This window comes from Gymnoscopelus braueri (assembly GCF_963280865.1).
Source record: "Gymnoscopelus braueri genome assembly, chromosome: 6".
Classification (NCBI taxonomy): Eukaryota; Metazoa; Chordata; class Actinopteri; order Myctophiformes; family Myctophidae; genus Gymnoscopelus; species Gymnoscopelus braueri.
The window spans coordinates 14,681,279-14,694,832 of record NC_137607.1 but is presented as its reverse complement, the minus strand read 5'-3'; the positions used below and the strand labels follow the sequence as shown (position 1 = coordinate 14,694,832).

The following is a 13,554-nucleotide window of genomic DNA, read 5'->3' as shown; positions in this document are numbered from 1 at the left end:
ACCAGTATGATGTCTTAAGTAGTCTGTCATCATCTTCTTCATTAGCCTGGTTCCAGACGAATCTGCCATTGCAAAAAAGAAATTGCCCATGGCAGATTCTCAATAGAGATTGCGTTTCTCTCCCTCTGAAGTTGTGAGGGACCAATCAGGGCCCAGTATGCAAATATGGGGCGGATTTATCACCAGAGACATTTTTTTAATTTGCCCCTCGGAAATGCAGGTTCCACACAGAGATTCCAGACTAATATCTACGCAGTGATATTAGTCTGGCCATGCCACTGTGATTATAATATGCTGGGTGTCTTAACCATGCAGGCTGCATAAATGGTAAATGGTACATTTATGCAAGGGATAATTGACGGGTCGTCGGTCATTATTGAGAAATAAATCCAGACGGCTACTTAATAAATAAATTAATAAATTGACCTAAAAGTATTTCCTTGCTTACAGCAATGCAAGTATAATAAGGGACGAGGACTGACAGCTACAGATATCTCCATATATGGGCATAAAATATTTCAGATCGGCCTGTTATAGCGCCACCAGGAGGCCGATTTTTGCAAAACACATCTTTTGATATATACTCCTACATATTTTGTCCAAACATCATGCAAAATCGGTACACAGTATATAGTCATTAAACCAAACGGGTCTTTCAGATTTTTCATATTCCATCCTGATTGGCTATGATTGGCTTCCAACGTTTGCAGGAGGGGTTAGTTTTGAACAAAATGCCTCAAATCATGAACACAGCGTGCGATTGCCGTGAAACTTTGCACGCACATTGCCACTAGGCCAAAAAAAAAAGCCACCCTATCACTTTTCAAAACCGGACTTATGGTCACGCTATAAAAGGCCGATTCACATTTTACCTACAGTATAACTGCCGTGAAATTTTGCACGTACACTCCCTAGAGGCCAAGGAAAAACGTCTGCCCCTTTTCACATCTGCCTTTTATAGCACCACCAGGAGGCCAATTCTTGCAAAACACATTTCTTGATATCACTGCTATACAGATTGTGTCCAAACATCACGCAAATCGGTACAGATTGTCTCTATAGTCATGTGATCACAACGGATCGGTCCCATTTTTCATATTCCATCCTGATTGGCTAAGATTGGCATCTCAAGTTTGCAGGAGTGGCTTGTTTTGAACAAAATGCCTAAAATCATGAACGCAGCGTCCGATTGCCGTGAAACATTGCATGCACATTCCCACTAGTCCGAGGAAGAAATGCCACCCTTTTCACATTGTCCTGTTGTAGTGCCACCATTTCATACTACTCCTACAGATTTTTGTCCAAACATTACGCAAATCGGTACACATTATCTCTATAGTCATGTGATCAAGTCGGATCTGTACGATTTGTCATATTCCATCCTGATTGGCGAATTCCAAACATTGCTGGCCCACGATAAGCTACCTGACCTGTTGGAGGCCTGTGCTCCGAGGTGCACTTTTTCTAGTTCAACATCTTTTCGAAGGCCTACTGTATATTTGTTACCCTTCTAGTGCTGTACTACCTATACTGTTAACAAACTTGTTAATACAGTATTCAATCAATCATATCAAGCAGTGAAGGAGCTTGTCCACACATTTTTTATCCCAAATTGTTGCACGTAAAAAAGACATACAGAGATCTCTATATATACGGGCATAAAAGGGACACAGGCACACAGACAGAGAACCTACCGACAGATCGACTTCAAACTCGATGCGCACATCGCAGCGGTGCCTGGTGTCAAGTCGCTCGGATTGGCGGTTGTCGAGAACGACTGATTCGACCAATATGCCCATATATAGGCATCTATGGAGATCCAGTTGTCCAGAACCGCTAATCTCCATATATGGGCATAAAAGGGACAAGGATTGACAGGTACACAGATCTCCATTTATGGGTATAAAAGGGACACAAGCAGACAGACAGACAGACAGACAGACAGACAGACAGACAGACAGATACAGAGAACCGTCTGACCGATCGACTTCAAACTGTGCCTGGTGTCAAGTACACATAGGCCTACACAAGCCCATATATGGGCATATATTGATGACATCAGGGATGTCCATATATGGGCATTAAAGGCACATGGACAGACAGATACAGAGATCTCCATATATGGGCATTAAAGGGACAAGGACTGACAGACACAGAGATCTCCATATATGAACATATCAGCATGCCCATATATGGGCATATACTGATGGCATCAGGGATCTCCATATATGGGCATTGATAGGTCTGTTTTTATCTCCTTTATCAATGAATAATGACCTGTATGTGTAACAAGTCAATTAGGCCCAAATCATATAACTTTTCCTGTCTCTCAGGCATCGTGTAACCAATCCCTGCACTCTCAGCTGTCACCTTTCATCCAGAAACCAGGCCTGCATGTGTTTTGAGCTCAAAAGGAACACATGCAAGGTCACCGATTATCTCTTGATGAATACAATAAAAGCTCATAGGATTTAACTTGACCATCTATGACAAAGCAACAACACCTCTAGCAACGAGCAGAGCAGTGGTCAAAGTGTTGTTCGAGACATTTGGACGCTGTTTGTCCAAGATAAACTGTCACACCATCACCTTGCTATCTTCTCTCTCAACCTATGAGCGGGCTCTACATGGCCAGCTGGCATCGTCAGAGCTGATGTGTGGGATAACAATTTCTTTGTGTATAACTATTGTGATCATTGACTATTTAGTCAGAGAGATATTTTGCTGTACAGTGCCTCGTGTATTGATTTTCCCTCTAAATACAAATGTAGTTGTATTCAACGCATGTTCAGGAGTAGAGACGTCCCTCTGCTAAACTCGGCCACTCCCATTTCTATCACCTTATCAAGTTCACCCGCGTTGCTTATCTCTCAGCCAATCCACGTTGCAATCACCACAGTATAAATACACCTGCGATTGTATCACTTACCTGCTTGATTTTGCTGCACGTGAAGACCAAACGGCCGTGAGTTTTTGCTGAGAGTTCGTGTTTAAAATCTGCTTAATCGTTAGATCCATTCCTCGTTAGACTTGTCCAAAAGCTGTTTCTAGCCGTCGCTTCAAGTTTAGCATATTAAATATTAAAAGAGTAAAGACCAAGTGTTACACAGCAGGTAAGCCAGGTAAGCAGCAGGTAGTATTAGTTTAAAATTCGGGCCGCCGTCCGTAATAGATGAGCTACAGCTCAATGCGTCGGACGAGGAGCTTTTCTCCGACTCCTCACCGGCGTCCAGAACCACCATTCCCGAGAGCAGCCGCTCCAACTCCGTTCTCAGGGGGACCGCAGACCACGAGCGTTCGCCTCCCCCAGCCCAGCCGTGCCAAGAAGAACACCAGGGCAGCAGGCCCGTTCCATATCCCAGCCAACCACCCACCAAGGAGCATTCGCAACCGGCGGCCGTCCGCAGGGGCAAACCCTGCCTCTGCAAGCAATGTCAGACTGGACGGTCACCGGTTTGCAGCGGGTCCTAGCGGCGAGGGGTGTCCAGTTCTCGAAAACTGGCCGCAAGGCCCTGCTGTCCAAGGTAGACATCACAAACGCCTTCACCTCCGCCCCGACCACTGGCCCTTCTTTGGGGTCTTATGGAAGGGTTCATACTACTTTGCGGTAAGACTGACCTTCGGGTGCAAGAGCAGCCCTAAGCTCTTCGACTCGCTAGCCAAAAGCCCTGTGCTGGATCCTTCTCAATAATCATCACATCCCTCACCTGGTCCACCTGTTTTTAATTGTCGAGCCCCCCTCAACCCCCCAGCACACGGCCTCACCACACTCCGTTCAGTTTTCAAAGACCTCAGAGTCCCCCTCTCCGAGGAGAAAACTATCGGCCCCTCAACCTCACTGGAATTTCTAGGCATCACCCTGGACACTGTGGCCTTTAAGGGTTCCCTTCCCCTGGAGAAGCTTAACCTCATCACCCTTTTCCTCCAAAATTACATCCTCACCCCTCACTGCACCAAACACCAACTACTTGCACTCCTCGGTCACCCTTCATATCTCACCTCCTCGCCACAGCTTCCTCCGTTCCCAACCTGCACGACCAAGTCACCATCACTCACTCCTGCCGCACCGACCTCCACCTCTGGTGTCACCTCCTATCCAAGTGGAATGGTATAACCTTTTTTTACGAGCTCATCTCCAACCCCGATGACATACAGTTAAACACCAACGCAGCCCCCTCTATCAGCTATGACGGCTTTTACCAGGGCCGTTGGTTTGCCTCTGAATGGTCACCCGAATTCTACGCCTTCACTCCACGAGCTCTTCCCATTAGTCACTGCCGCACTTCTTTGGTCATGAATGGTCCCGAAGGAGTATCCTGGTCCACTCCGACAACCAAGCCACCGTAGATATAATTAACAAAGGCCGTTCCAACTCCCCCGACATCATGCCCTTCCTCCGCCGCCTTATCTGGACCTCAGTCACTCACCAATTCATACTCCGTGCTGCACATGTCCCCAGTCACTCTAACCTCATTGCAGATTCTCTCTCCCGCCTTTCCTTTCAGAGGTTTCGTCATCTTTCCCCGGACGCAGACCTCTACCCCACTCCTGTCCCTCCATTTTCCAAGACCGTTTTCACCTAAACCCCCAGCTCCAACACCTCATCATCCAGGCACGTCACCACATAATCAACAGCTTCGCACCCAGGACCTTCTCCAGCTACCTCACGGTATGGAACGCCTACAAGAGGTTCCACACCAACACCGGCATCCCTTTCCCCTCAACCGACGTCACCATCATCGCTGCCTTCCTGACCCAAGGCCATTCCCAACTCCACCTCCGTACTTCAACAGGGCGGGGCAGTGTCGGAGCAAAGGCGACAGACCGCTCCTGAGCTGAGCAACCACGGTCGCTAGACCCCGAGACTATACCCCCACTCTGAGTCTCGCCCCACCTTGGGTTCCCCAGCAATACACATTATCTCTATAGTCATGTGATCAAGACGGATCTGTAAGAATTTTCATATTCCGTCCTGATTGGCGAATTCCAAACATTGCTGGCCCACAATAACCTACCTGACCTAACATTCTAGTGCTGTACCTCATGTACTGCACCTGTGTACTGCACCTATGTCTAACCTCATGTACAATACCTGATACTTAAGTTTAGAACAAAACAAAACAGTCATCCAGAAGACAATGGACAAGCTCCCAGGAGCTTTTCGTGAAATCATTTTAGCATAACATTCGACTGTACTACCTATACTGTTAACAAACTTGTTAATAAAGTATTCAATCAATCAATTAAGCAGTGAAGGAGCTTGTCCACACATTTTTTATTCAAAATTGTTGCACGTAAAAAAAGACAGATATAGAAATCTCTATATACGGGCATAAAAGGGACACAGACAGACAGACAGACAGATACAGAGAACCATCTGACAGATCGACTTCAAACTCGATGCGCACATATATGGGCATAAAAGGGACACAAGCAGACATATACAGAGATCTCCATTTATGGGCATAAAAGGGACACAAGCAGACAGACAGACAGACAGACAGACAGACAGACAGACAGATATAGAGAACCGTCCGACCGATCGACTTCAAACTGTGCCTGGTTTCAAGTCGGTCAGATAGACGGTTGTCCAGAACCGCCGGTCCGTTCAATACAGATAGGCCTACACAAGCCCATATATGGGCATATACTGATGACATCAGGGATCTCCATATATGGGCATTAAAGGCACATGGACAGACAGATACAGAGATCTCCATATATGGGCATTAAAGGGACAAGGACTGACAGATACAGATATCTCCATATATGGGCATATCAGCATGCCCATATATGGGCATATACTGATGGCATCAGGGACCTCCATATATGGGCATAAACGGGACATGGACTAACTAATACAGAGATCTCCATATATGGGCATAAAAGGGACAAGGACAGACAGATACAGGGATCTCCATATACAGTATGGGTATATCAGTCAGATCGGTGGTGTGACATAGATGACTCTAGATGTGATATGACTGTAGTCCCAGGTTTCCAGAAGGTGACCTACCTGTTCGATGTTCTGGTTAATTTTCCCATAACTTTATTTGATTGACTTGGCACTATATTTGATCTATGCAGATGTCTTATGTGTTTCCAGTTCAAATCCGGTTCAAATCTGCTATTTGTGCACCTGATTCGGATGCTATCAATGCATTGAATAGGACATTATCACCTCTTATTAGACCTTTGAATGGGCGAAATAGGCGACATACTGACCTACCCGCGATTTATCAGACCATTCATTGGGTGTTATCAAGACATACTGACCTACCAACGGAGATGACTTAAATAGTTCAGTTTCGGTTTTGGTTTTGGTTTCTGACCATGACGGAGGCGCGCAGTCACAGGCGAACTGTCACCCTGTGAAGGACCACCGAGGGAGCTAAAGCGACCGAGTTGCCGTCCTGAACGGTGTGACGTTCGCCTGTGCCTACTCAGCGCCGTTCGAGTTATGTACCGATAGGCACAGAATCGTAAATATTGTTGTGGGGACTGCTCCGCCTCCAAGTAGGTCAGTAGCTCCTGATTACGCCCCATGAATGGTCTGACAAATCGCGGGTAGGTCTAAATCGCGCCTACTCGTCGCTTACTCGCCCATTCAAAGGTCTGATAAAACGTGATAATCTCCCATTCAATGCATTGATAGCATTCGAAGCCGGTGATTTGTTTACAATCAGAATCTTAAGTCATGTACTGTATAACATCATCTGTTTTTACGTCCGGAGACTCCTGTCCAGGACAGGCTTCAGACGCGCCTCCAGCAGGAGACTTGGCTCAGATCTGAACACATTTGATTTGGCGTTTAGGGACCCATTGCGACCGCATGCCCTTGCTGACACCGACCCCAGTTCAGACAGACTTGGATTGAATAAAATAATAATTGAGGATAAATATAGAGCATAAATATTTAACCATAATTGGCGTCAAGGCTCTGTCTCATTTAATTCATTCACCTGTAAGCATGATTTGCCAAATAGATTTCACAGGGAATGGAATGAAATAGACCCCCGTCAGGGACCCGGGTGTTTTGGACCCATAAGCAACATCTCAACATCAAAGTAGACTCAAGAAACCAAGGTGGACAGTTTAACGACATCTTTACTTAAATAATAATAAAACAAACAAGGTACACCTCACAAGGCGAAATACATTACACACAGGAAAACCACGGGGACCCAGAAACAACATAATGAACCAACACAGTGATTAAAGGTCACCGACAGTCTTAAATAGTCTCTGAGGCTCGTTAGCCAACTAGGCACGGCTGCCACCCACAGCTGAGTCCACTCTAGGCAATCAGAGACCAAAGAGGAGCGGAGAGGGACTGGGGACAGACCCAGGACGTGACACCCATAAGGGAATCACAGAAACAGAGGCCACAGGTGAATGCTGGGGTGATGATTTGATTTATTTGATTTGCACAACATTAATGTATACATTTACAGGACATGTTAGTTATTTCCAAGGGAAACATTATGAGATGGTTGTTGTGCCCGTGAGGTAAGAAACCCTGGGGGGGCTTATGTGAGAACCTCACCGTTTACATTACATATAATAAGAGTTATTTAATATTAAAAGCAAAGACGAACAAAAAACTAAAAGCAATACAAAAGAAAAATGTAAAAAAAGATATGCATATATATATAGAAACCTATGATAAAGGGTATAGGACAACTGATTAAAAAAAAGTACAGGACTGAGCAGAAGAGACAAAAAACTAAACAAAAACAAAACAAAAGGTATTGAACAAAGCAAAAAAAATTCTGTTAGATATTTAGGTATTTCATTTATTTATTAGGCTTCTTTTATAGGTAGGTATGGAGGATGTGGTAGCTACCAAACTGAAATGGGCATAATTAAACTCCTTTACACTTGATGGCGAACTGCCTCCTATTGGTGGTACATAGTGGGACGATGGTGGGAGCATAAAACACGTATTAGAGCACAAAGCAGCAGCAGAGCAAGAAGAATGAGCTGTGAGCAGGGAGGTTTAAATAGCCCACTCCATCAGATGGAGAGAGCATGTGACTGATCAGCTGATCAGGCACTCCTTTGAGTTGTCTGCCTGAACTAGCTCTGCAGGCTTCGCATCATATTATAGTAAACCTAGGTATGATTCGATTTACTGGGTATAGAAATGCTACTATAATGGAAATTTTCCAGTGTCAGAGACAATGAATACTCATTCATGACCACAGGGAACAGGTACAAAAAAGCGCAATATTTATTAATCTTATATATTTATTAATACTAAAGTTGGTTCCTTCTTTTTCTTTATGTAATAATAATAACTTGAATTTATATCACGCCTTTCTGAAACCCAAGGACGCTTTACAGTACACAAAAATAAACAAATTAATTGCCAAAAGCCTGAGTAAATAAGTGTCTCTTCAGTGCGGACTTGAAAGAGTCCAGTGTGGACTTGAAAGAGTCCAGTGTTGGCGTCTGGCGAATCTCCATTGGGAGAGAGTTCTATGTAAAGTGACTTTGGGTAGGCCTACTAAAAGCGCTATATAAATCGGAGATATTATTATTATTGTTATTAATGTACAATATAAAGTTCAAGTTGTGGCGGTCTGAAGAGGGCATGCATATATGCCCATATATGGACTGGACATTCACAAAGCGATGCATTGTCAAAGCAGTAACCTAGCAACGATGCATTATCAGCCCAAATATGGATATGCTAGCGCAAATCTGTAATATGCCCATACTGTATACATAAATGGAGATAGCCGCCAGTAATACACAATATAGTGACATCATAGCTGACTGGCATCGTACCAACGGTTTCTGTTGTGTCTGACATCATACATATATGGAGATCCGTGAGACGTCAGTGCAAATTGATTATGCCCAAATATGGACATAGCAAGAAAGGGGGGGAGTGAGAGAGCTCAATCAGCTAACAAAAAATACACACTGCTGCACACCGTAACACTGTAACCTTTAAGTATAGAGTCCTTGCCATTAATAGTGAAACCATTTACCTACAAATTCCCTCTGGTCTCAGGTTAATCCTGCCCCTGACAACATGAGACACATAACAGGACTCTACATACAATTAACATTGTTAAAGGAGTAGTATAGCCTACTCAACTCGCTGGTCGGCAAGATGAACTTCTGACGCCTGGGTCTAAGCCTGTGGCGCCGTCCAACTCCCCAGGGTATCACAGCTTTGTACCTTTGGGTGGTACTACAGAAGTCACTTGGAGCACAGAAAGCGCTCACGTGCAGAGTGCTGTGGAAACCAAGTAAGACAGTGACAGCAGCATTCTTAAAGCCCCAGCCCTTACTAAAGGAGGCATCAGGTCTCCCCCTTGCTGACGCTGGAACACAACTAACGGCAGCCCTAGGCAGCTGCAAACAATACCTTCCCTTCCCAAGAGAGTGCCAAGCCACAGGATGATTGATCATTTCTTTCCTGAACCATGAGCAATCCAGGATTCCAGGCTCTATCCTTTTATCAGTTCTTACAGTCTCTACCAGTACTCAAGTTGCAATCAATGGCAATGAGTCCCACAGCTCATCTCACTATTCACATGACAATATTTTAAAATGTGTGACTTTAATTAGTTAAAACTTTATTAACACTCTTCGATTCCTTGGCGCTGAACATTAGGTTTGGCCGTCAGATTCTAAAAGCTGATATTGAAAAATCCTCATTAAAAAAATGAAAATCCAAGATGTGTAAGAGCATTTATCATTAAATCCAAACAAACATTTTAATGCACCATGTTGACTTATTGTCTAGAGTAGACTGCTACATCAAAGACACAAACAAACCTTAATGTGCTAGTTATCAACTTTTACAAGTCACAATGTTGAAAACATTGTGGGTGTGCCCTCTCCTGTTTCAGGGGCTGCATCAGGCATCTCTTCTTCAGTTTCAGGTAGCCCATTGGTCACTGGTTCAGTTTTTTGATTAAATTGATTGAATATTTTATTAGGCAGAAATGTCAAAACAGCACAAGTACAGTTAAAACACTTTGTCTAAAAGGTACGTCAAAAATAGTCCATGCGGTCTTATTTCCATTGGTAGTCATAAACATATAAAGTTTCGCCAAACAGTTCAATATCATCACAAAATACAGAAAAAACACTATGTTTTTTTCACAGTTTGTGCATGTTTCCCCTATGCCTGTTATGCACTTTCCAAATATGGACACCCTACACTGCCGTGCCCAAATATGGAGATGACTGATGACATCAGAGTACCACCTATGGACGTCTACATCACGTCTACATCACGTCTACATCACAGTGACATCACAGCAAAAAATATATTACTATGGACCAACTATGGACGTCTACATCACACATCACAGTGACATCACAGCAAAAAAATATATAAAATGAAAGGAAAAACCTTGCTAGATACCAGTTACCTAAAGCTTGTTACCTTGAAAGGTTCTTCGACAAAGTTCATTCAACACAGTTCATTACAACAAAGTTCAACTATGGAAGATGAAATCAGCGCACTAGTTTTTGACTGCGGGTCCGGTATGTGCAAAGCCGGATTTGCCTCAGATGACGGCCCTCGTGCCGTCTTCCCCTCCATCGTCGGTCGCCCTAGACATCAGGGAGTGATGGTGGGTATGGCCCAGAAGGACAACTACGTTGGTGACGAAGCCCAGAGCAAGAGAGGTATCCTAACACTGAAGTACCCCATTGAGCACGGAATCGTCACCAACTGGGATGACATGGAGAACATCTGGCACCACACTTTCTACAATGAGCTGCGAGTTGCCCCTGAGGAGCATCCTGTCCTTCTCACAGAGGCCCCCCTGAACCCCAAAGCCAACAGGGAGAAGATGACCCAAATCATGTTTGAGACCTTCAACACCCCCGCCATGTACGTCGCCATCCAGGCCGTGCTGTCCCTTTATGCCTCCGGCCGTACCACCGGTATTGTCACGGACTCTGGTGATGGTGTGACCCACACAGTGCCCATCTACGAAGGCTACGCCCTGCCCCACGCCATCCATCGTTTGGATTTGGCTGGTCGTGACCTCACAGACTACCTCATGAAGATCCTGAGAGAGAGTGGTTACTCCTTCACCACCACAGCCGAGAGGGAAATTGTGCGTGACATCAAGGAGAAGCTGTGCTACGTTGCCCTGGACTTCGAGCAGGAGATGGCCACCTCTGCCACTTCTTCCTCCTTAGACAAGAGCTATGAGCTGCCTGATGGACAGGTCGTAACCATTGGCGATCAGAGATTCCGCTGCCCAGAGTCCCTCTTCCAGCCTGCCCTCCTTGGTATGGAGTCCTACGGTATCCATGAGACCACCTACAAAAGCATCATGAAGTGTGATATGGACATCCGTAAGGACCTCTACGCCAACACCGTGTTGTCTGGAGGTACCACCATGTACCCGGGCCTTAGTGACAGGATGCAGAAGGAGATCACAGCCCTGGCCCCACGCACCATGAAGATCAAGGTCATTGCCCCACCAGAGCGTAAATATTCTGTCTGGATTGGAGGCTCCATCCTGGCCTCCCTGGCCACTTTCCAGTCGATGTGGATCAGCAAGGAGGAATACGATGAGTCCGGCCCCACCATCGTCCACCGCAAATGCTTCTAAAACAGAAGTTTCTTCACCCTCCAAATTTGGGCAAGGTTTAAAGCCCGATCCAACCCCCATTGGCTACCTTTATACAATTATATAAATAAATAAAAACATAAAACTTGGACCTCCTTGGCCTACTGTCAGCATATGCTTCTAAAAAAGTTTGCGAGATTATCCACGGCGTAAAACAAAATAATGGGGTGGCCCACTGAGTAAGAGTGCATACCATGAAAGTGAAAGTGCCTCGGGGCAGATTCAAACCCGGGGTCAGCTCTGTGTGAAATATATGGTATGTTCTCTTACTCGGTTGAGCCACCCCTATACCTGTAACAATGCTCTTTACGCCAGGGAACTAAATTACTCATATGCTGTGTTGCTTTTGCCAGGATTCGATCCCATGACCTTGCAGTTCAGAGTCAAGAGCTCTTCCAACTGAGCTACCCAGACACAAGAAACAATATACATTGACATTATATGAACGTGCAACTTTTACACTACAGATTTCACTCTCCGATTTAATATATACATTTTAGTTAAGAGCATTAATATCAACCCATGTCCCTCTGCACTCTAGCAATCAGAATACCTGGTGATACCTAGCCTGTCAGTCATTGGCTCCTCAATGGTGCTGAAAATGTACCAATACAAGTGATTACAATGCACAGTACAATTTTGAGGTACTTTTACTTTACTTTTCATTTGTGTTACTTCTACTCTACTACAATTACAGCATAATATGACAGCTTTAGTTAGTGTGGTTGCCCGAATGGGCAACCAGACTATAGTACTCTACCGACTTTATTCTTTCTAGATAAACTTTATTTTGCTTTGCTACTCCTCCCACAGTTTATTTTTCCCAATTTCATGCCATATGACAAAATGACCGGCTTCAGCGGGAATCCTGTGCTTGTACTTTGCTAAGAGATTGGTTACATAGTTTAATTGATATTGATTTATTAGTGCATTAAATTTCCCCATCCACTTTAATGGGAAAATGAAAAAACTAAAATTCAAGTATTTCTTTCTCGGAAACCGTAAGTGCTAGAGTTACAAAACTTTGAGGGGAGGTTCATAGTTTATTGCCAAATTATTTAAACAAATATTAAACCAATCGGCCTGATGGTGGCGCTATAACAGCCCACTTTACCTTTTGGCCTATAACTTTTTAACCGTAGGTCGTAAAATGAAAAAATCTTTACCCCTGGATTCCTTGGGTCATGACGCAACTCCCCATATAGGCCACGCCCATTTGCGTCAGGATAGATTTTTTGATATTGATTTATTAGTGCATTACATTTCCCCATCCACTTTAATGGGAATTGCAAAAACTCCCATTCAAGTATTTTTTTCTCAGAAACCGTAAGGGCTACAGTTACAAGACTTGGAGGGGAGGTTAATAGTTTATTGCAAAATTATTAAAAGAAGAATCACACCAGTCGGCCACATGGTGGCGCTATAACAGATTCTGTGCCTACTGTCATGGGCACAAATTACATCCCCACTGCGGAGGCACTCCTCTTGAATTTTAATTCCACATGCACTTGCATTTTGGACACTATTGCTCCACTCAGAAAAACACGCACTAAGGCACTTTCCTAGTCATGGCTTAACGACACCACCAGAGGGCGCGCGGAGAGACGTTGGAAAAATGACAGACTGCATGTTAGTTTGGAAATCCTGCACGGATGCCTGGTTACTTACCAGCGAGCCGTTAAAACTGCAAAATCGGCCTTCATCTCCGACACAGTCTCAAACAATAGTCACAAACCCCTTTTGATATTTTTAACTCCCTTATCAATCCTCGTGATATCTCTCCTCTCACCCCATCACTCACTCTCTGCGACAACTTTCAAAAATTCTTCACTGACAAAATATCAGATCTTAGGTCATTGCATACCTTCACTGCTCCACCCTCTGCACCTTCACCCTGCCCTGCTGCTTTCGATAACTTCAAACTGGTATCTATCTCCTC

The 13,554-nt window shown here is 44.5% G+C and overlaps 1 protein-coding gene across 1 annotated transcript; it reads left to right on the top strand.

Annotated features, from left to right (window-relative positions):
- Window positions 1–10,469: 10,469 nt before the first annotated feature.
- LOC308087029 (actin, cytoplasmic 3-like) lies at window positions 10,470–11,597 on the top strand (the record flags this gene model as incomplete). Its single annotated transcript, XM_080430671.1, has 1 exon — window positions 10,470–11,597. The coding sequence occupies one exon, from the start codon at window positions 10,470–10,472 to the stop codon at window positions 11,595–11,597; it is 1,128 nt and encodes a 375-aa protein (XP_080286797.1).
- Between the last annotated feature and the right edge of the window lie 1,957 nt (window positions 11,598–13,554).